At 40.6% G+C, this 20,269-nt stretch overlaps 2 protein-coding genes across 2 annotated transcripts in view; one reads left to right on the top strand and one right to left on the bottom strand.

Annotated features, from left to right (window-relative positions):
• Positions 1-20,269, top strand: part of LOC117956277 (excitatory amino acid transporter 3-like) — a 381,877-nt gene that overhangs the window by 19,073 nt on the left and 342,535 nt on the right. The gene's annotated exons all lie outside the window — the stretch shown is intronic.
• p4hb (prolyl 4-hydroxylase, beta polypeptide) lies at positions 888-16,302 on the bottom strand. The gene is made up of 11 exons (XM_034891295.1): positions 15,972-16,302; positions 13,321-13,527; positions 11,568-11,701; positions 11,141-11,278; positions 8,104-8,208; positions 7,863-7,988; positions 7,503-7,703; positions 7,284-7,404; positions 5,850-6,031; positions 4,108-4,218; positions 888-2,452 (listed from the first exon to the last, which is right to left on the bottom strand). Exons 1-11 carry the CDS (start codon positions 16,108-16,110, stop codon positions 2,387-2,389), a joined length of 1,530 nt encoding a protein of 509 aa, XP_034747186.1. The 5' UTR covers positions 16,111-16,302; the 3' UTR covers positions 888-2,386.

Raw genomic sequence — 20,269 nt, 5'->3', positions numbered from 1 at the left:
TGACTGAATAGTTTGCATCATGATCTTTATTACTTTTGAGAAATCAGCAATGTTAGATTTAAATGAAAAAAAAAGATTTTTCAAAAGTAGCACAAATGCCTTCTTAGATAAGAATGTTAGCTACTTCCCTGTATTTTATGGATTTTGTTTTTTTGCTGCCATGTACAGACTAATAATTAAAGAAATAAAGAACAAGTTATTCATTTCATACATGATTTCTATTCTATCAATGGTGGTAGAAGTACTCAGATGCTTTCAGTAGCACACTGTTTAAAATACAAAGTAAAAATCCTACATTGAAAATGTTACTTATGGGAAAGTATTTAAATATTGTTAAAATGTACTTGAAGAATAAAAAAGTACTCAATATAGAAATACCCTGAGATTGGCCAAAAAAAGGGTAGAAACAAAAACTGATTTGTGAAGCAACGAGCATTCAGCTTAATGTAGTGGAGTAAAAAGTACAATATTTCTCTCTGAAATTTAGTGGAGTAGAAGTAGAAAAGACTGAAAGAAAGTACAAGTACCTCAACTCGTATGCAAGTAAAGTACTATGTAAATGTCATAGTTAGTTACATTCCACCACTACCACGGTCATGTCCCACAACACTAAACTGTAGAGTGACAATAACGTAGACACTTACGGCAGTGTGAATGTGAGGTGTTAACGTAGTAAAAGATATTACATTTTTAACCAAAAAAGTGGCAATTGGAAAGTAGCCAAGAAGCTTCTTTGTCCCTTCTGTTGTACAACTGTCCACCCATTTGAATTCAAAATTGCAGTTGAGTGAAATGGTATTTCCCCTTCCACGGTTTATCTGTAGAATGTCAATCTGGAGGTACACTTAAAAAAAATAAAAAACAAAAGACATACGTATTTTTTCAATTTTTTTTGTTTATTGGCCACCATTTTACGTTTTCCACATCAATTTGGATATGATGGAATGCTTTGTAAAGTTTCCCCCACCGCTGCAGCTGTCAAACCAGACACCTTGCTCCACTCATGCCTCCCCCCGCCCCCCACTAAACACGCAGGACATTCATCCTCCTGTTCATGTACGACCAAAAACATGAACTAGTCATTCGACTCCCACCATTCAAACACCATTCACACAACACATTATGGTCACTCACTCACTGCTGTGGCAACAAGGGTGTTGGGTAGAGCCAAAAGGGATGCAGGAGGTACGGTATGGGTGAGGGGTGGGGCTGTGCAATTGTTCCCTCCCCACTTCAGATATAATAGACACTTCTTAGACCAACCTGACCAGTAAACCGTACCAATCTCTGTCTGCTTTAGTAACCACAGTGAATCTCTGATTAGGCATGAATGCAGTGCGACCTATCAGAACTGGCACCATAAACCCTTCTAGGTCTGAGACCGTGTCCAAGGGCCAACTCTGCCCCAACTGGCTACAGCTGGGCACAATGGTACATTAAAAATTATAAATCCTAAATATAAAAAAAACAAAGAGTGAAAGCAATTAAATAAAATAGGAGTTTCTCTGAATAATTCCTTTTGGAAAAATAGTCAGTAGCCGTGAGGAAATGAGGAGACTGAACTAAGATTATATGGGAATGAAGAAATAAAAACAAAGTAGACTCGCATCCCTCCCCCACCAAAATAAAGAAAACAACTGGTCTTAGCTACAGATGCGGGGGGGGGGGGGGGGGGGGGGGGGGGGGGGGGGGGGGGTCCTTTGTGCTACACTGGCCAAGCTCTGTGGAGTTAATAAACCCATCTATTGGATGGCCCCTCGTCCCCTGAGAGATCAGTCCTTACAAAATCACCACACAAAACTCTGGTCCTCTGGATTTCTATCAGAGGGAAAAGAACATTGGCAGCCCCCCCCACGCTTACCTACAAATACAGGTTACAACACTCATTTAGCTCATACCCACACTGAACAATGGCAAGGCTTTTTTTTTCTTCTTTTCTTTTTTTTTAAAGTAGGGGAGCAAATTCAACAGAATTTTTTTTTTTTTTTTAACATTTTTGAAAACTTAATCCCAATGCCATTTTTACATTTGGTTTAAAACATACAAGGCAAACAGCTGATGTAGCGCTTTGTAGAGAAGGCATTGAGGTCTCCCATAGAGGTGGTGCACTGATACACAGAGTCCCCACCCCCGGGTGGGACAAGACGAGTCTGGCCAGAAGTTGCGAGGTTAGAGTTGTGGCTGGCGAAAAAAGGCCTCGCCACGCTACTGATGGACTGACTGACAGACTGACGGGCTGACTGACATGGAGGCAGTTAAGGGGGAAGTATTAATGTTCACAGGACTGGGAAGGTCCACGAAGAAGTGAAGGGGGTGATGGTGACTGGTTGGAAGGGTTGGTTTGGGGCGGGGCGGGACTCGTCTCCTCTCTCTCCTCTGCCAGCTCTTACAACTCGTCATGTTCGTCGTCATCAGAGTCCAAGTCCTTTTCATCATCCACATCCTCCAAATCCTGGAGAGGAGAAAAGAGGGTTGTTGATTAAGACTAGGGCTGGCTCCCGAATTCAATACTTTTTAGGCACCCACTGAACTGCCTCCTTAGTACAGAGTATTGAATAATGCCTCGTCATTCAATACCTAAAGATCTTTTGTTTTGTCACAACAGAACAGAGGAACATCAACATATATTAAAGTTGTGATAAATAAAATGTATAAAAATACAAACTTAAGATATGAAAGTACACCAGGCTTAATGTGCCACTCCTTTTATTATTTAAACCACTCTTTAAGGCTGTGGCTTCCCCTGGCTCACGTCAAAACGATATAACTGTGGACAATTCCCTCATGCACAGTCTGCAGAAATGCAGACTTACGAAAAGAGTGCATAAAAGGGTTTTAAATTGGGCCACTATCCTGTGGTAGCCTGTGGCCGTTTATGAGGGTCTAACAAATCAAATGTCACTAATCAAATCGTAAACGAAGGCCCTAATGTTGCCTGCAGCGCTGCATGTGCCGCTGTGATCCGGTCTTCAGGCACGGCCTGGTGAAAAGCTACGACAGGTGCACGTTAAACTTCTGAGAAATGGGCGTAGCAGCAACAGTGGAGTAGAAAGCTAGTAGTAGAGGGGATACCCTTCGAATGTGTGACGTATGGGCGATGCGTCCTCTACATCTTTAACCATAATGAGGTGGCAAGTATCTCCCGAGGGATCCCTCACAACATTTTGCACCAAGAGTAATTTTAGGAGAGGTTCTATTTTTGGCATATTTTCTAAAAACAGCATGTAGTTTCCTTCAAACGGCTTTTTAACCCAGAGACCTTCTAATACCTGCTAATGTTCAGTTAAGCCAAGTGTGTTAGTTCTAAGGTTACAGCCTAAAATCCTCATGAGTCCGTCCTGTCAACTTTATTTTCTGTAGCGTTCAGACTTTATGCTGACCGTGCCTCCAGAAAGCATGAATTTACCAATGAGACATATTCATGCACCTGAATCTAATTTCTTGACTGTCACAGTATTTTACCGTATGTTAGTACTTGACCCTTTAAAAAATAAAAATATATATATATATATATATAAAAATAGGAATGTCAATAACATTATGAATAATAATGCACAGGTTATTGAAAATGAGCCAATATTTTAGCAGATTAACTTTATGTCAAGTTTCTTCTGAGATTTTTATATCTATGTATAAAAACATTCAGTTTTTATTTTAAACAACCTTAATGTAACAATAAAACCATTTCTTGAACACTAATTGTTCAACTGGAGCGACTCTATGTGAGAACAATCAGCCTCTAAGTCCTCACACTGCCACTACTCTCTCAATGCAGCAGCTGTTGTTCTTGTTTTAGTCCCCATCATCTCCAGTTTCCCTCATTTATGGCTACCTCCTCAATATGAATATGTCCCCACTGGTGTTGGGTATCAGTACACAAACATAGCTTTACTGAGTATACGTACTCATTTGGCTGCAGTCATTACAGTTCAACAGATCACTGCATGCGGTTAGAATACTAAGAAGGTTCTCTCAAAAAGAAACCTATAATAACATCAACAGATGAGCTACATTTATTAAAAGCTACATTTATTAAAGCCTAGACTTGTCTTCGAATTAGACAACAACTGTGTTGTAACTTTCAATGCATCTGAGAGACAATCTTACCTCTGCGTCCAGATCGTCGTCGTCTCCGGCAGGGGCGCCGCCCTCTTTACCGCCACTCTCCAGGAACTTGGTGAAGCCTTCCAGTGTTCTCTCCCCGTTGTAATCAATCACCTGGTGATCAGACATACTTTCTGATTAACGGCAGACATTGTGTTTTTTCCCCCCACCACAAAACAAAAAGTCTAGAAACACAAATGCATGGGTTTAATCACAGAAACAAAAGAATCCCTGAGCTAAGGTTAGTGGTATATAACATGATCTCCGGATTCTTGTGCGTTTTCGTGAATTCATTGCCTAATTCATTAATTTTCATACTGATTTAGTAGCAGTCAGGCTGGCTTGCTCGGCCTAGCACCAACCACGGCGCAGAGGGAGAGAGGAAGATATTTCTACGGTCTACTTTAAAGTTTTAGAGATCTTCCGATACCAGTATCGGTATTGCCTCAGATACAGCCTAAAATACAGGTAGCGGTAAGTACTGGAGTTTATGCACCGATCGGATACCACTTAATTAAGTCCTAAAGAAAATCTATGTTAAAAGTAGTTTATTTATGTTCTTTCCCTTATAACTGACTGGATAATAAAAGACAGTTGTGTGGCATTCACTGTTTGTGTTTATTCATGTTTCACAAAGAGCTTAACCTGAGCCAGACCAACAACAAAGATAGAAATCATACCACATCCATACAGGGACAGTAGTACACAGCTGTTAAAACATAATAAAATATATGACCCGTTGGTATCGGATTAGTACTCTGTATTGGTAGATACGCAAGTTCAGGTATCAGAATCGGTATCACAAAGCAAAAAAACAGGATTGGACCATCCCTATATACAAGCAGTTACGCATCTTGTTCCCTCATAATAAGAACATAATGTGCAAAACTAGACATTCCGATATTCTGAAGATAGCTTGGGTTTTTGTAAAAGGAACATTCAAACATCCTTTTTGGTCAGTTTTGACAGCTGTATATTAATTGATGAGATAAAGATGAAAATGTGTAGCCTTCTGTGTGTGCCGTTTTGAAGTTAGTCATTTGCTGGCTTTTCTCACCACTGCTTTTCTTCTCATGAACTAATTCACTAAAGCTGATTAGTCAATCGGATGGATTGCTCTCTGACAGACACCGGACGCAAAGAAGCCCAAGAGGGACAACAGACTTCGACAAGCAGCGACGGTGTTCCATTTAAATGTGATGAAGTATGGTATGGTTGCTTTAAACCACTTAATTTACAAAACAATTACTGTATCATGATAAATACCGTTGCAGTAATTAACGATTGGGCATTTGACACCCAACTGTGCCATTTAAAGGCAGCCAATAAACTTTGGCACAGTCTTCAAAACGGTCCCACTAACTTTTCCAGAGGTCAATCTATCAATAAGTCAATTTTTATTTGTCACAAGAAATTGTACGAGGTACAATTCCAGGGAAATGTAATCCATCGGCTCCTTCAACTTGCAGCTCTACACACATCACACTGGTCGCTTAGAACTCAACGACTCTCCGTTTCTCGGCTGAACTGGACGACGGACCAGCTAATATTGGTAGCAAGAGAAATAGGTGACTGTAGACCACTCTCACACTGTGCTGAAATGGAAACACTGCCCTTCAACATGTTTGTTTTGGTTTAATTAAAGGTTTCTGTTATTGCAGTACTGAAGGAGTAAAGGGAATATACAAATCCCAAAAGGGGTGGAAAGGAGATTCCGATAAGCATAGATCAAAAGAAACACTCACCTTGCGCTCTTCACCTGCAGGGAAGAACTTAAGAGTGGGGAAGCTGTGGACTTTAACTGTCTCAATCTCATTGGCTGTGGAGTCCATCTTGGCCACGATGATGTCAGCACTGTCCTTATACTTCTCTCCGAGCTTCTCCCAGATGGGAGTCAGCTGTTTGCAGTGTCCACACCAAGGTGCATCTGGTATACCGAACAGACGAAAAAAACCATTACAGACATCATATACAGTACAAAAAAAATGCAGTACTGTTTTTTAAAAATAATTTAACATTTAAAAATATTAACAAACCGTAATCTTTTCAAAATAGACTTTTGCTTTGCTCAACAGTACAAACGAAGCACACAATTTGAGTGAAATCGCAATTGCACTTACATTAACTATGCAGCCCTAATCTTGACCCTTGAACACATTTGAAATGCAATAAGTCAGTCCTGCGTTTTCTTTTCAGCCATTATGTTAAGCGCTGATAAATAGGGTGCGTGGATGTTTGATTTCAGACATGTCTGTAGATTCTGCTGCCATGTATAGCTAGAGGCAGGCAAATGCACACTGATCATATCCATGCAGCCTGCCTGACCCCGCTTCCCTTTGACGGGCTAGGAACCCCCCCCCCCCTCTCCATAGGTCAGGAAATACGGGCCAACCCTGCTGTCCATGACCGGACATAATCTGTACTTAACAGCCAGCGATGGAATATTCCTCCACAAATTTTGATGTGATTTGAGATAGATAGAGATCCAACAGTGGTATTTAACCAGATATTTTAAACTTCAGTGTCTGGTGACAAAGTAATTTTGAGAGTGGTGTGACAGGCGGAGTGTGCCTCTGGCATTACCTCTTGGTATCTGAAAAGAGCTTAGCACTGGGCAAAGTAAAGAAGGGCACCGTTTGAGTTTGAGGCCAAAGCTCACAGATTAGCAACAGAGCTATGATTGCAAAACACCCCTTTTAAAAACAGGTGTACCCTTTATTAACTCAAAAAGATTATTCATGAATATATTGTAATGCTTGTTTAATAGAGCTGGGTTTAAAAATAAATTTAAAAATAAAACTTATTTAAATTGATTTTCATTTAATTGATTCAATCATAATTCATAAAATCTAGAATCGACCTTTACTGTATCATGTGAATCTGGAAGACCTAAGGAATCCATTGGTACCAACTATGGACAGCTTGCTGGGAAAAGGGTTACACTTTTTATGTAAACATTGATACTTTCAATTCACCAAGTTAGAGGGAACCTTGTACTTGTAATTGCTTGGAAACGAAAGAGATTCCACAAACTGAAATATCCCAAATAGACATTAAATCAGAAATTGAATTGAAGAGGGTATCTATGCCGGGCCTTTTAAATTGGAATCTGTAAACCAGGGGCGATAAGTAGCCCTACTGTTTGAAATGGATGTCTGCTGACAAGAGGAGGCTCTTACAGAATTCCACAAAGACGTTCTTAGACGAATCAAAGACGACCTCCTCAAAGTTCTTTCCAACCAAAACCCTGACAGGGTTTTTGTCCCAGTCTTCGGGGATGTCCTGACTCATGAGGTGGGGCTGTGTGAGAGAAAAAAAACAAAAACCTCAACATTTAAAATCATATCTATGACATGCATGTGCTGCCATAACTAAACAGTCCCCTCTTTGGGTCTCACCTTCAGTTTGCCCTCAATGAACAGTTCGCAGAAACTGATGATGCTCTCTGCTGTGATGGCGTTGCTCTCGGGCCTGTACTTGGTCATCTCGTCCTCCAGGGTGATGAGGCGGATGGCGGGGCACTCCTCTTTCTTCAGGCCGAAGAACTCCAGGATGCGCTGGTTGTCGTCCACATCGCTGTCGATGAAAATGAACAGGATCTGGACAGGGGAGATGAAAGAAAAAAAAAAATTATAAGAAAATCTATATTTGATTCTGTCTTCGCAGGTAATTAAAAAAATCCTGTCGGAGCAGTCTTCCATTTACAAAAAAAGAAAAGAAAAATTAAAAAAAAAAAAAAAAAAAAAGAGTTCACTTACCCGGCCCTTGAATCCCTCTGCGGCTTTCTTAAACTGGTCCATTTTGTCCTGGAAGTCTTTAGCAGTTTTGGGCAGGAACATGAGGATGTGGGACTTGATTTCTCCACCGAAGATTTTAGGGGCGGTCTGCAGGAAAATTAAATATATACAAGTGTGACATGTGGGGATAATACTTTGACTAGTACATGTTATTGTAGTGGACAGTCGCGGGGAAAAGAGCTGTGCATGGCCCAGTCTTTACCTGCTCTGTGAACTCGATGACCAGAGGCAGCTGGTTGGCCTTGACGAAAGCCAGGAGGTTCTCTTTGGTCAGCTCGCCGTCAAAGGTATTACGCCCCTCATCAAACTGTAAAGGGAAACATTTAGAAACATTAACCCCCCATCTAGTCTGCCTGTGAACACCACACATAGATTTACCAGAAACCACTTTTTAAAAATCCCCTAGTAGCCCCCAAGCTGACAAACAAGCTTTTATTAAGTGTCAAGAATAGCAGTGTTACAGCCTTGCCAAGCAACCCTTACTGGCGTACAATAGGAAAGAGGACATTTGGCTGGTGGCATACTGCCAGCCTTGCAGCCACTGACCAAGGCTATGGAACTTAAGTCTTAAGCCCAGCTGTTGGAGACTGAGCCCCTGCTGCGGGAGGGTTCCCATCACTGCAGGCAACGGGCCCACATGTCAGCGGTGTTTGTATCAGGATAAAGCTACCAGCACGGATCAGAGGCCAGACAATAGCAGTGGGAGGACTGAGCCTTGGTCCTTGTGCCAAAATGAAAGACGATCGTCCATAATGCAAAGGCAGAAAACACACAGAGATGTTTAGAGTTTGTTTGTTTCTGAAGCAGCTGAGGTTGCATGGAATTATTACTTCATTACTGATCTACTGCAAACTATAAAATGATGCCCGTCATTAGGTACCACAGCAAAAAGTGACTGAAGATATGACGGTTAAATAAACACTATATACCGTATATAGAAACCATGTGTGAAAGAAGAAACGTATCAAGATTGGACTATAACTATATAGCACCTAAAAGCCGTCCAAAGCACTTACAATGCCTCACATGCACTGAGCAGTGCTGCCATGCAAGGATCTGGTCTGCACGTTAGGAGGTGTGGGGTTCAGTGTCTTGCCAGTGATTGAATCACAAACCCTGTGAGTGATTAAATACACACAATTTACCAACTGATGAAGGAAATAGACTCTTTAGCTGCTAAAAGCTCCGCTATGTTGACCAGGTAGTCTCCAACTGCATCTGTCTGGTGCTCAATTCAGCTTCTTTTTTCTTAATGTTAAACAGCTATTTTGTATTAATTTGTTCTGTATTTAATGTTTGTCATATTAATGTTTAATATGTTCATTTACGCACTAAATCACAAAAGCTAAATTTCTTTTAAGTGTTACTTTCCGTTTTGGGGCCGCACGGGTAGTGTGCGGCAAGCTTTCAGAAGCTTTTCACAGAAAACAGCCGCATGCTGCGGCCAAAAATGACGGCGACAGCGTTCACAGTTGTGGACAGCTAACCAATGTGTTGTACTGACTATAAAGCTCTGTTAAGCCCAAAGAGATGCAGATGAGCTGAAAAGTCTTTAAAAAAGGTTAAACACCCCTTTCACAATGTCATTTGAATATTTATTTTAATGCCATCGGTCACCATTTGCATTTGAGAAGCAGCTTATAAGTTTCAAAGCTTTTTACGAGAAACACTCAAGAGGTGTGGTCACATTTAAGCAGATCAACCTCCAAGCATTGGAAGCCACAAATGGCAAATAGAAATGGATTTTTTCCTATTGTTGCTGAGTAAAGCAACCATCATAGCCTTAGGCTGTAGGATGAGGGGATATTTGCTGTTGTGAACTAAAGGATTTCAAGAGTTAAAGTACACCCTCACATCGCTCTGTTGCCTAATATTTTATTGACAGAGTTGTCCTTGACACAACTTGACAATTGACTGATAAGTAAGCTCAATGATTTCTAGCCTATTCCGCAAGGAACTTTGTAGTCAGTTAGTGGGATTCGTGACAAGCATCACATCTGTTTAAAAAATATATATATCATATCATGTGTATGTTTCAACGAGCTACAACCATGGATGTATGAAGAGAACTGGATATCGAGTTGGAGGCGGAGCCCGGTTCATTCCCATAAAAATTGCTCAGTGGCGCAGAGAGCCAAAAGAGGTCAACTGCCACGTATAAAAAAGCCAAAAAAGGATCAGCACTGCGTACGCACTCTTTGGCCCATAATGCCGATTTCCACCGCCTGAGCCAGCCATATCCGGCTTCCAAATGTTAGCTGAGCAAATGGATCAAATTCTGATAGTGAAAAAAGGTAATTTTGCGGGGGTTGTGATGCTCAAAAGAAACATACCCACTGAATTACAGACATCTTTCACCATGCATCTATGGGGGGAAAGTCAATCTCTAGACAGAGTGCACACAGCCGCCATTCATGCTGCTCATAGCCGAATGGGGATAGTTTAAAGATCACCAGATACAGCTCTGCACCACGGATCCCTGTTATCTCAACATGCTGAGGTCATTCCCCGGCTAAGTTGAGCCACAGGCCCAAAGGCACGTCTTAACGGTTAGAGCACCTTTGCCGAGCCAAGATTAGCAACGGAGAGCGGATACTGTGAGGTCAAAGGCATCACATTACCAAAATGTATATCAAAAACACTGAGGTGTCTTCAGCGGCTGGTCGGTAAGCGCTTACACGAGACTCGTGAGCGTGTTTCATAAGCTGATGCAAGAAACTAATAACCTGTTTACAATATGTTATGACTGCAACTGGGGCAATGAGTAAACACTTAAAATAGTCCCGATGTCAACCAATGAGGAATTTGTATCTTATGAGATGTCCAGTGACCACAGTTTGTTCATATGTAGGAATATTAGGGCTGGTACAGTATGCTTTTGCCCCGATTTGATTATTTCACAATACCTTGGCGTATTTCATTCACCGCAATTCTACAAGTATCACAATTCGATAGTATTGAGTATTGTTATTTTCTTTTCCTTCTTTAACAAAAATTTTAAAAAAAAGTAATACACAAGAGATAAGACATTTCTAAGAACTAATCGTTTTCAAAAAAAGAAAATGCACATTAGTCATTTTTTTCATTTGTAAAGAAGCACAGAACATGGATTTTCTGCTGGAAATGGATTTGATGTAGTGTATTAAAGAGAAAATATTTAGTGCTCTATACACCTTATGTGCCACTAAGACATCTACGTGAATTAGTATGCAACATTCAAGAAATAAACTTGAAGTCACCTTCTTGAAGAGGACAACACTGTCCTTGGACACCTCAAACTTGGCGAAAACAGCATCGTCGGCAGTCACGGCGAAGGGAATGTCGTCTGTGGTTTCAGCTGCTTTTTCGTAGGCCTTGGCCCCCTCAGAGTCCGCATCCTACACACATGAAAACCTTGCTTAAGACAAAGCACTCTGCAAGTGATCCAATTATTTAACCAATTTATCATTTTTCTTTCAACGCTTTGAAAGCAACAAGGCATGAGAAATAAACATGTCCTTATTGTGCTTTTGAGATGACAAAGCATTGCCCGACAATAAACACAATAAACAAAGAACCTGGCCAAAAAGTGTGTATAAAATATCAACAAAAGGAGGACATTTACAGAAATGTCTGTTTATTTAAATCTTGACTTGTTATTTTTAGACCTCGAGAGATTAGTTGTACCTTAAAGAATCCGATGACTGCCACCTCGTTGTCAGCAATCAAAGACTCGGCCTCGGTGACTCCGGCCAGGGTGGCGACAGACGGGCCTGTGCGCTTCTTCAACCAGGCGACGATGTCGGCGGCCTGCCTGCCAGCTGCAACACAACACAATGACTCAAGCCCTTTTGTATGCACAGACAGCATGGGAATGGTCAAAAGCCACGAGTCAAATGCTAAAACAGTGGAATGTGGAGAATTGCATGTTTCGTAGTTTTTTTTATTTTACCTTTGGTCACACGGACCGATTATGTACATATGTCATTCCTGAAACTCGTTATGTGTTTGGGGAAAGTGTGTGTACATTTTTTACTCCATCATCTTGGTGTGAGCTTCAAAGTCATCTTAAAACTACATTACTTTATCAGCATGGAATATTTTAAAAATAGGATTATGGACTTTCTGACCAGTGAATGTTACTGAACTCTGATCATTGATTGTAATTTGCTGTTTAAATTGGTTTAGTTCTGTCGTGGCCAGGACTCTGTTGTAAAAGAGACTCAGTGGGAATATTCCTGGGAAAATAAAAAGGTAAACTAAATCGTAAAACTAAAACTAGGCCAAAAAGATTATTAAATACTAACTGCGCAGATGTTCTGTGAAGTTACAGTGCCGTGCTCTGGTCAGACTGAGTATGTGCAGGCACACAGATGCCAATCGCTCATTTTTTTGGGTGTGAAAGTTTGGGTGCATTTTGAAAGTGAAAATATTTACACATACAGCAAAAACAAACCATGTTTTGACATTTGTGAAACCACCGACGGTGTAAGAGCTTTTAGCAAGATGGCAATAAAAAACACTGCTCATTTGTTCTTACTTTTAAATCCAAGCACCATATTGTATAAGTGAATTATAAATAAAATCACTAGGCCAACCTTTTGAAGCTGCAAATATATCTTTATTTGCAATAATAGTGCTGAAATTAAACTGGACAGGATAGACCTGGCTGTGTATAATGAACCGCTGATGCAACATAGTAGCAAATTCATTAAGAAATGCAAATTGATGAAGTGAAACAGCATTTAGTCAGTTTTGTGAGGTTTTGTTGTTATTGCCACAAAAAATAAAAAACCTTCCCAACCTACTCTCCCCTCCTTTCCAAACCAAGACTGGCCCAGACCAGCAGAAAAAAGGCGACGTGAAAGACTGCACATACATCTGCTGGCTCAGAGTGAGTATGAGAGGAACGTGCAGGGTGAGCCCAGCCCAGCCCACATTTTTGTCTCAGTGGCGTTGCTTAAAGCTGATTGGCTGACTCAGTTTATGCAGCTGTGCAGATCATATTACCAGGATGAGGAAGTAAAAAATAAAAATAATAATAGTCACTCAATATGGCTTTTCCTTTAGTTGTCAGAACTGATTATTGATGCCATCTATGAAGGCTTTCATGAGGTTGTATTATGAAATTATTTTTACTCACTTTCCTATGCAGGAGTTACTCAAGATTACATCACTTTATGTAAAACATTTCTTCCATTTATTAAAAGGGCAATGTGTAGAGACACCAAAACTTTTTAGGAGAAAAAAAAACTATGCATAAGAGAAAAGGAACATAAACATCAAATCTTAATCCAACATTCCAATATAGAAATACCAAATCCACACATGTCTGCAGTATATAAACAGGAGGAAATTTGCCCCCTGCCTCTAATTTCTAAAAAAATCTCTCATGCAAGCAAGTAAGTCTGGGCCAATGAAAATCACAAAAAATGCTCACCGGAGTACTCTTTGGGTGACTCTTTCTCTCCGCCCTTAAAGAACTTGATGGTGGGGTATCCCCGGACGCCGTACTCCTGGGCCAGCTCGGTCTCCTCCGTGGCGTCCACCTTACCCAGGCGGACCTCGGAGCCCTCGGCCTTCAGCATGCCAGCGGCCTTGGCGAACTCTGGAGCCAGGGCCTTGCAGTGACCACACCATGGGGCATCTGCAGGAGAGTGAGGAGGGGAAACACACACACACACACACGTTTACATTGTTGCTCTAGAGCAGAGAGATTCAACAGGCGGTCTGCGACCCCTAGGGAGTCCTCAGAGTCACTGCAAGGGGAGTCTCCATTTTAGTCAATTTAGGAAAGTTTTCAAAACATAAAATGCCTTAAACGCTTAAAGTGCTCAGGTTATGCCCAGATTCCGGTTTATAATAGTATTTTGAGGTTGTACCAGAATAGGGTTATGTGGTTTAATTGTCAGAAACTACCATATATTTGTTGTACTGCACATTGCTGCAGTTCCTCTTTTACCTATGTGTTAAGCTCTCCGTTTTAGCTACAGAGTGAGACATCTCACTTTTGTAACATCTTTGTTGGGAGTCACATGTTCACCAAGTATTGCTAGCTTGTCAGTTGCAGAGTGTGGGGGCGTGCCACGCTAGCAGCTAGATGAGCATTATAACGCGTTACAAAGTGACGCACGTATGTCTCTGAAGTAAAGGCTGGACTACAATGGAGCTGTTTGGAGAGATGGTGAACAGTTTTTTTGTATTGGAGATGGTAAATCATCTTTGAGCTTTTTCACTTTGTAAACCTATAACATGCACGAAAAAAGATATATAAAAGGAAAGGGGGAAAGCCAAAAAGCATATTATGAGTACTTTTCACATAATTCTAACATATTACTGGCCTATAGGTAAGGTATTCAATAAGACATATAGTTAATTGTAAAGATTCACTGTGCAACATTGAAACATGATTTAAATAATCTTGCAAATAATTATTTTAATAGCTTAGTATTCTATGCAAAAAAGGCACGAAGGCCGTAGGCGGCCCTAAATAATATGGCCCTCCAGAATAAAGTGAAGGATAAGATTAGATGATTAATTGATCGGTCAATGGACAGAAGTGATAACCAACTGTTTTGATAAAAGGATTACTTGTTCACCAACTGATGATGTGATGATTTTCTTTATTAACTTCAATTGTAAGTTAAATGTCAGTTTGGGCTCTGGCAATGTGCCACTCACACACACACACACACACACACACTCACACACTGAACTTTAAAAATAACTTCTTTGAGGATTTGTGAGGGAAATTGCCATAAACCAGAGCAAGCTACCACTGTGGTTTCCCCTTATTTATTTTTTAAAAGTCCATGGGTTTCACATGTTGATTTGTAAGTCATAGTTTCCAATTGTACATGGCAAAGGGACGGGCAAAAATATCAAACCCATAATCTCCTAATCAAAAACTGACACGTCGACTAAAACGACCTGCATTGCATGACCTTAAATTCTTGACAAAGAATAAAACTTCCTCGTTCCAGTCCAGCCAATATAAACGTACAGATGAACTTTTGTAAAGTACACGTCAACCTAGCTCCACATCGCACTAAAAATCCCGCCCAGTTGACAAATACAAGGGCGAAAAAAAGCCTTCATCCCTCCCATGCCGAGCTCATTGGATAATCTTCCCAACGGCCATCTCTGACTGGTTCACGGATTTTTCACACAGTGTGTGAGCAGGTCAACAATCTGACAAAAGTATAGCGGGATGGGCCAGCAGGCTATGGAGAAGTGATAGAGCCTTAATAATAGAGCCTGGGCTATGAAACAAATGCATCCTGTTATTATTCCCATTATTCTTATTATGTAAAATAAGTGAAGAACTGCATCGGAATTACAGTAAAGAGACAACCGGGCTGCACCAAAACTGAAACAGCCAGTATGAAACCACTGCAGGCAATCGAAATTGATAACCTACCACTTTAGAGTTTTACCTAATCTAACTATTTTCGGTTATGGCTACTTTTGGCATTAATGGTTATGTTGTTATAGTCTTATCCCAACGGCAAAAAGGGATAATGCACGCCGTGGCCGATTTCTAAAAATGCAACATGGTGCGCTGCTATTCTATAACACCCTGGAGCTAACGATGGCCAAGTTAAAGCAACCATGTACATAAACATTTGCATTAAGATTAGCCAACATAGTAGCAGCTAAATCACGCCGGGGGGGGTTTTAATGCGTCGTGCCAAAATCCGTATCCCCATCAGAATACGTTCACACTTTGAGGATAACGTTAACGTTGCCAGGTGCTAGTCAAATTGTATCAGTCTGAGAAAGAGAAAACGCAGTCTTATAAGCAATGCCCCGTACATTCCTTCCTCAGTTTGAACTAACATTATAGAGAAATAGCTGGTGTCGAACTAGGTGTAATACATTCACGCATAGATTCCAAATTAAGCACGACATCATTAAGTCCGCCACAGACAGCAGTGACTTTAACTTGTCAAAAGTGTCCAAGTGTAATGCTAACATTAACCCAGGCTGCATTCAACGTTAACGTTAGCTAACTAGCTAGCAACGCAACCAGCGAGCCTGATGAAGACGGCTAGCGCTAGCTGGATAGATTTTGTAGCTGATGTTACTTACAGAATTCAACCAAGATGTTAGGGTGAGCTTTGAGAGCCTCGTCGAAGTTACTTTTCTTCAACACCAGGACATCTTCTTCCTCGCCGACCTCAGCTCTGCTGGCCACAACCAGTGTGCAGACGAGCAGAAACTTAAACATAGTTGTCGTCGAGTATTCTTCTTGACAGAGAGACGAGAGCTGCAGACACGGTCCGCGAAGGTTTAGCTGTGAAATTGGTCTTAGTTTTGGTGTTGCTTCCTTGGTAGGGTTGGGAGAGTAGCTGGTATTTTGTGTCTACCGCTACTAACGTGGCATTGCACGCAGAAACCGGAGGGGTCAGCTGTACTGCGCATGCGCATTTATCAGGCCGAAAGCAGTTCGTGTTGAAATGTGACTGGACCGCAGCAGACTGTACCTGGAAGTGAATGAGTGGCTGCTGGCATGCCTGCACATCACACACATCAGCCCTGGGTGAAAACACACTGGGAGCGTGGAAAACTGCATGGAATAAATATTGTTTAAACACCCACTACACATTTAAACGGACAAAGTAGGCTGATCTATATTTAAGCACAGCTTCAAGAATATTATATAGGTATTGGTGTTTCCAAATGTGTGAAACTACATGTACCAAATGTGAAATATGTTTACTATGTTGCAACTTGGTTATTAACAATAGTATTTTTCTGACTTTGGATTATGAATACAGGCTAACTGTAACTGGGTATGTTTGTGAAACTGTAAATTATGCAACTGTGGGGAGGGGAGGTGTTTAGAAATGTGTGTGTCATGTTTGCAAAGGGCCAAAGTCTAATGATGATTTACACTTACAAACCATATGCCACGTGACGTTTTTATTAACAACTCAGCTTACACTCTAGTAAAAGAGAACCCCAAATAATTCAGAATTAGGAATTTTTCTCTTTGTTTCACTACTTTTTTTTAACTTCTTGCAATACGCATCATCTCTGTAGGGATAGTTGGTCTGTTGGTCCAGTCCAGTTATAGTACACTGCTAGTTTAGGGAAACGCCCTGTAGACGCTATACAGAAAGGATGTGAGATGATGTGACACTTTACATGATGCATTTAGGCCTTTTTCTTCCTCATTCCTCCTCTCAAAAGGCCTCTTTTTAGTGGCATAAAAGTCACTTATTAAATGACTTTATTTGATAAATAATAATAAAAAGCAACACATGTGTAGACTATTGTAAGAATGCATTTGATGAGCTTCCTTAATACAATTTTTGCAACCCAAAAATGCAGGTTTTTCTGAACCCTGGTTGTCCGGGTCTTTCTGTGCGGAGTTTGCATGTTCTACCCGTGTCTGTGTGGGTTTTCTCCGGTTTTCCCCACCACTTAAAATATGTTCCCCTCCCTCTCTGCCAAGCTGATGTGTGGTGAGCGTCTGGTGTAGTGAGGCTGCTGTGCATCACCCAGGTGGATGCTACACATTGGTTGTGTTAGAGAGTAGTCCTCCCGCTGAAGCACTTTGAGAGTCTATGATAAAGCGCAGGACATGTTTCAATAATAGTGTGACCTAAAACTGGGTAGAAATTAACAATATGGGCAGCCAAGATTACAGATGTTCTTGGCTTTGGCATGCGGTCAATATTAGTTAGTTAGCAGTGCACAGTGATAAAATACACTTTCTACCGTCAAAAATTCCAGATAAAGGCTTATTAACCAAATATTAAATAACCTGACTTGTTTCAAAAGAATGTGACCTGAAATTTGGGGGAGAAATAAACAACATTGGGAGCCAAGATTACAGATTTTCCTGGCGTTAGCATGTAGCTACATACAACAATGTTGCAGGACCACCGGATTTAGTAGAACTCTTTAAGTAGAGGATAAAACCTGGATGATCCGACCAGCTGTTCAATATTTAGGCATTTTAAGGGATAAATGCACAACTGCAGTCAGAACTCAATTAACTTAGGATACCAGATGAACTTCCTACTCACACCCTGCTGCTTACAGTGATTAAATCTGACACGGTAATCATCCCATCGAGTCTTCAAAAGACTTTGTGCAGCCACAGGCCATGTGTTGGAGTATGATTACTCAGGGAGTCAAACAACAGCAGTTCTGTGCACGCAGCCAGCACCAGCTCTCTGTTTTCTATTCAGCCTTTAACTGTTGTATTAAAGGAGTATTGTATACATTCAATCTTTACGTTGCTTTTAATGTTGTCTACACTATTTGGAAACTGGCTCATGTTATCCAACTGCATAAAAGTGGAGACCAACTACACTTTCCTGAATAATTACTGCCTTACAAGTACTACAAGATCATTTCTGTGTTAATCCAATTTCCTGCATTTTTTTGGGCATTAGGCCTTAATTAGACAAGACAGCTAAAGATAGGAAAGGGGGAGAGAGAGGAGGAATGGCATGCATGCACGCTCTACCAGGTGAGCTACACAGGTACCTCAATTTGCTGCATTTCACAAGAAGATAGCTGATGAATGGTTGCTTTAAACTCTTTGGCTGGGACACACTAGGTCAGTTTTAGTTTGGGTGGGCTTTAAAGTGAGATTGAAGATCAAAAGTGGGTTCAGTTTCCTGGCAACAAGCTTTTCTAAATGAAGCAACAGTGTTAAGTCAAATTAGTATTCATCCTCAGCTCCCCCTAATTCCACCTCTCTGACTTCGGAGCTGTTATGAAATGTGATATAACACATTTGCAACATAATCGCATGGATGACGTATCAGTTAAGGTTACTAATATCATATTTACCTACAGTCTTTGTACACAAGGTGTTCATGAAATTACTGCTGTACTCTGTGAACTGGCGCGACTATGCTCAAACTATATTCTGTCAATATTTGGTGTGTCCTGAGGCAATAACAGTGCTTGTAAAGCAGTGCAAGCTTTACACGTTCTTATTAGCATGGACAAAAAGACAAATCTCCTCCCTCTCCTCGTTAAATTCAAAGCATGCGAGTCAAGAACGCCCTGCACTGCACGGTATGACAGAGCGGCGAGCTCTGCGAGCTGATTGGCTGAAGCAATCTAACAGTTTGTCACTTTTGCACTTGGTTTAACCACAGCCTCCAATCTGTCACAGAGGAGAAAACTAAATATCCTCATGCTAAAATACATAATACACAACACATTTCTGTAATAATACAAACTCAATGATTTTATGAAATAAATATAAATTGTAAAATTTGACTTTACAGCAGGTAATCCTGGTGAATGGTCTTTTTTTACTGCACTGAAACAATGAAGTGTTGTGAAGGGAGAGGCCATCTGTTCATTTTATCAGGGGTGGTTTTTAGATGCAAATATTGCCCTCCCTAAAAGCAAATTTTATCTCCTTTTTATAATTTGCCTAACTGTTATGCAGCAGGCAGGTCAGGTGTGTAATGAAGGGAGATTCAAACAAAATGATTTCAGTATAGTTTCTTTTAGGAGTGACTTCTTACAAGGTGTAAGAACGGAAAGTGTAGTATTATGAAGACCAACCTGAATGGGACCTTACTAGGCCACCAAACTCGTGAGACTCACATTAATGTTGTTTTCAACAAGCGTTGCTGGAGTTTTGCTTAATAATGACGGATACTTCTAGATCAGAGATGTGTACTGATGAGATTAAATATTGAGGCAATCATTTCAAATGAATCCAGGTACAGGCGCTACAGGTTCATTTTGAATGGCATATGTTTGGCACAGTCACTGAGCGCTCTGTTCTCTAAAAAATAAATCCATAAAACATCAGAAAACGCTCTAGCAGTTTATTACCAGGACTTTGTTCCGTAATTGAAAACAGATGTGTTGTGTGTAGCTACAATAAAACACAAGGCATTTCCCAATTGTTTTAAATTTCTCAGACACAGCTGCTCCGTCAGTAAACTTCTGTTTTTTACATAATTTGAAGGGCTTCTTTATGCATGTTTCAACACTTTTTTGCGCTTTTTATGCTTTTTTATGCTTTTGATGCATGCTAATCCAATTAGCTTCCTTAAAATGACTTGCTAGTTAAAATGCAGACGAATAAAACTGTGTCACTTTCACTTCCACAGCCGTGAAAAGTTGTCGAAACACAAATATAGGTCCCATAATGCAATTGGAAATATAAACAAACAGAAATACAACTGTTAAATTATGTTCTATTAGTTACCGTCCACCCGTGTGTGTGTGATAGTAACAACAGAGTAAGCATTTTTTTGTTTAATTCCAATTTCAAGATAATTAAAATAGTGTATGTATGAAAGACTGATCAGCTCTGCGTTTTGTTCTCAGTGGGGAAGAACAACAGGAGATTCTGAGATGCACTAACCCAAAAGGACATTAAAAAAAAGAAGAAAACG

Source organism: Etheostoma cragini, chromosome 2 (genome assembly GCF_013103735.1).
Source record: "Etheostoma cragini isolate CJK2018 chromosome 2, CSU_Ecrag_1.0, whole genome shotgun sequence".
Lineage (NCBI taxonomy): Eukaryota > Metazoa > Chordata > Actinopteri > Perciformes > Percidae > Etheostoma > Etheostoma cragini.
The sequence above is the reverse complement of the archived record's forward strand: the minus strand, read 5'-3'. Positions and strand labels throughout refer to the sequence as shown.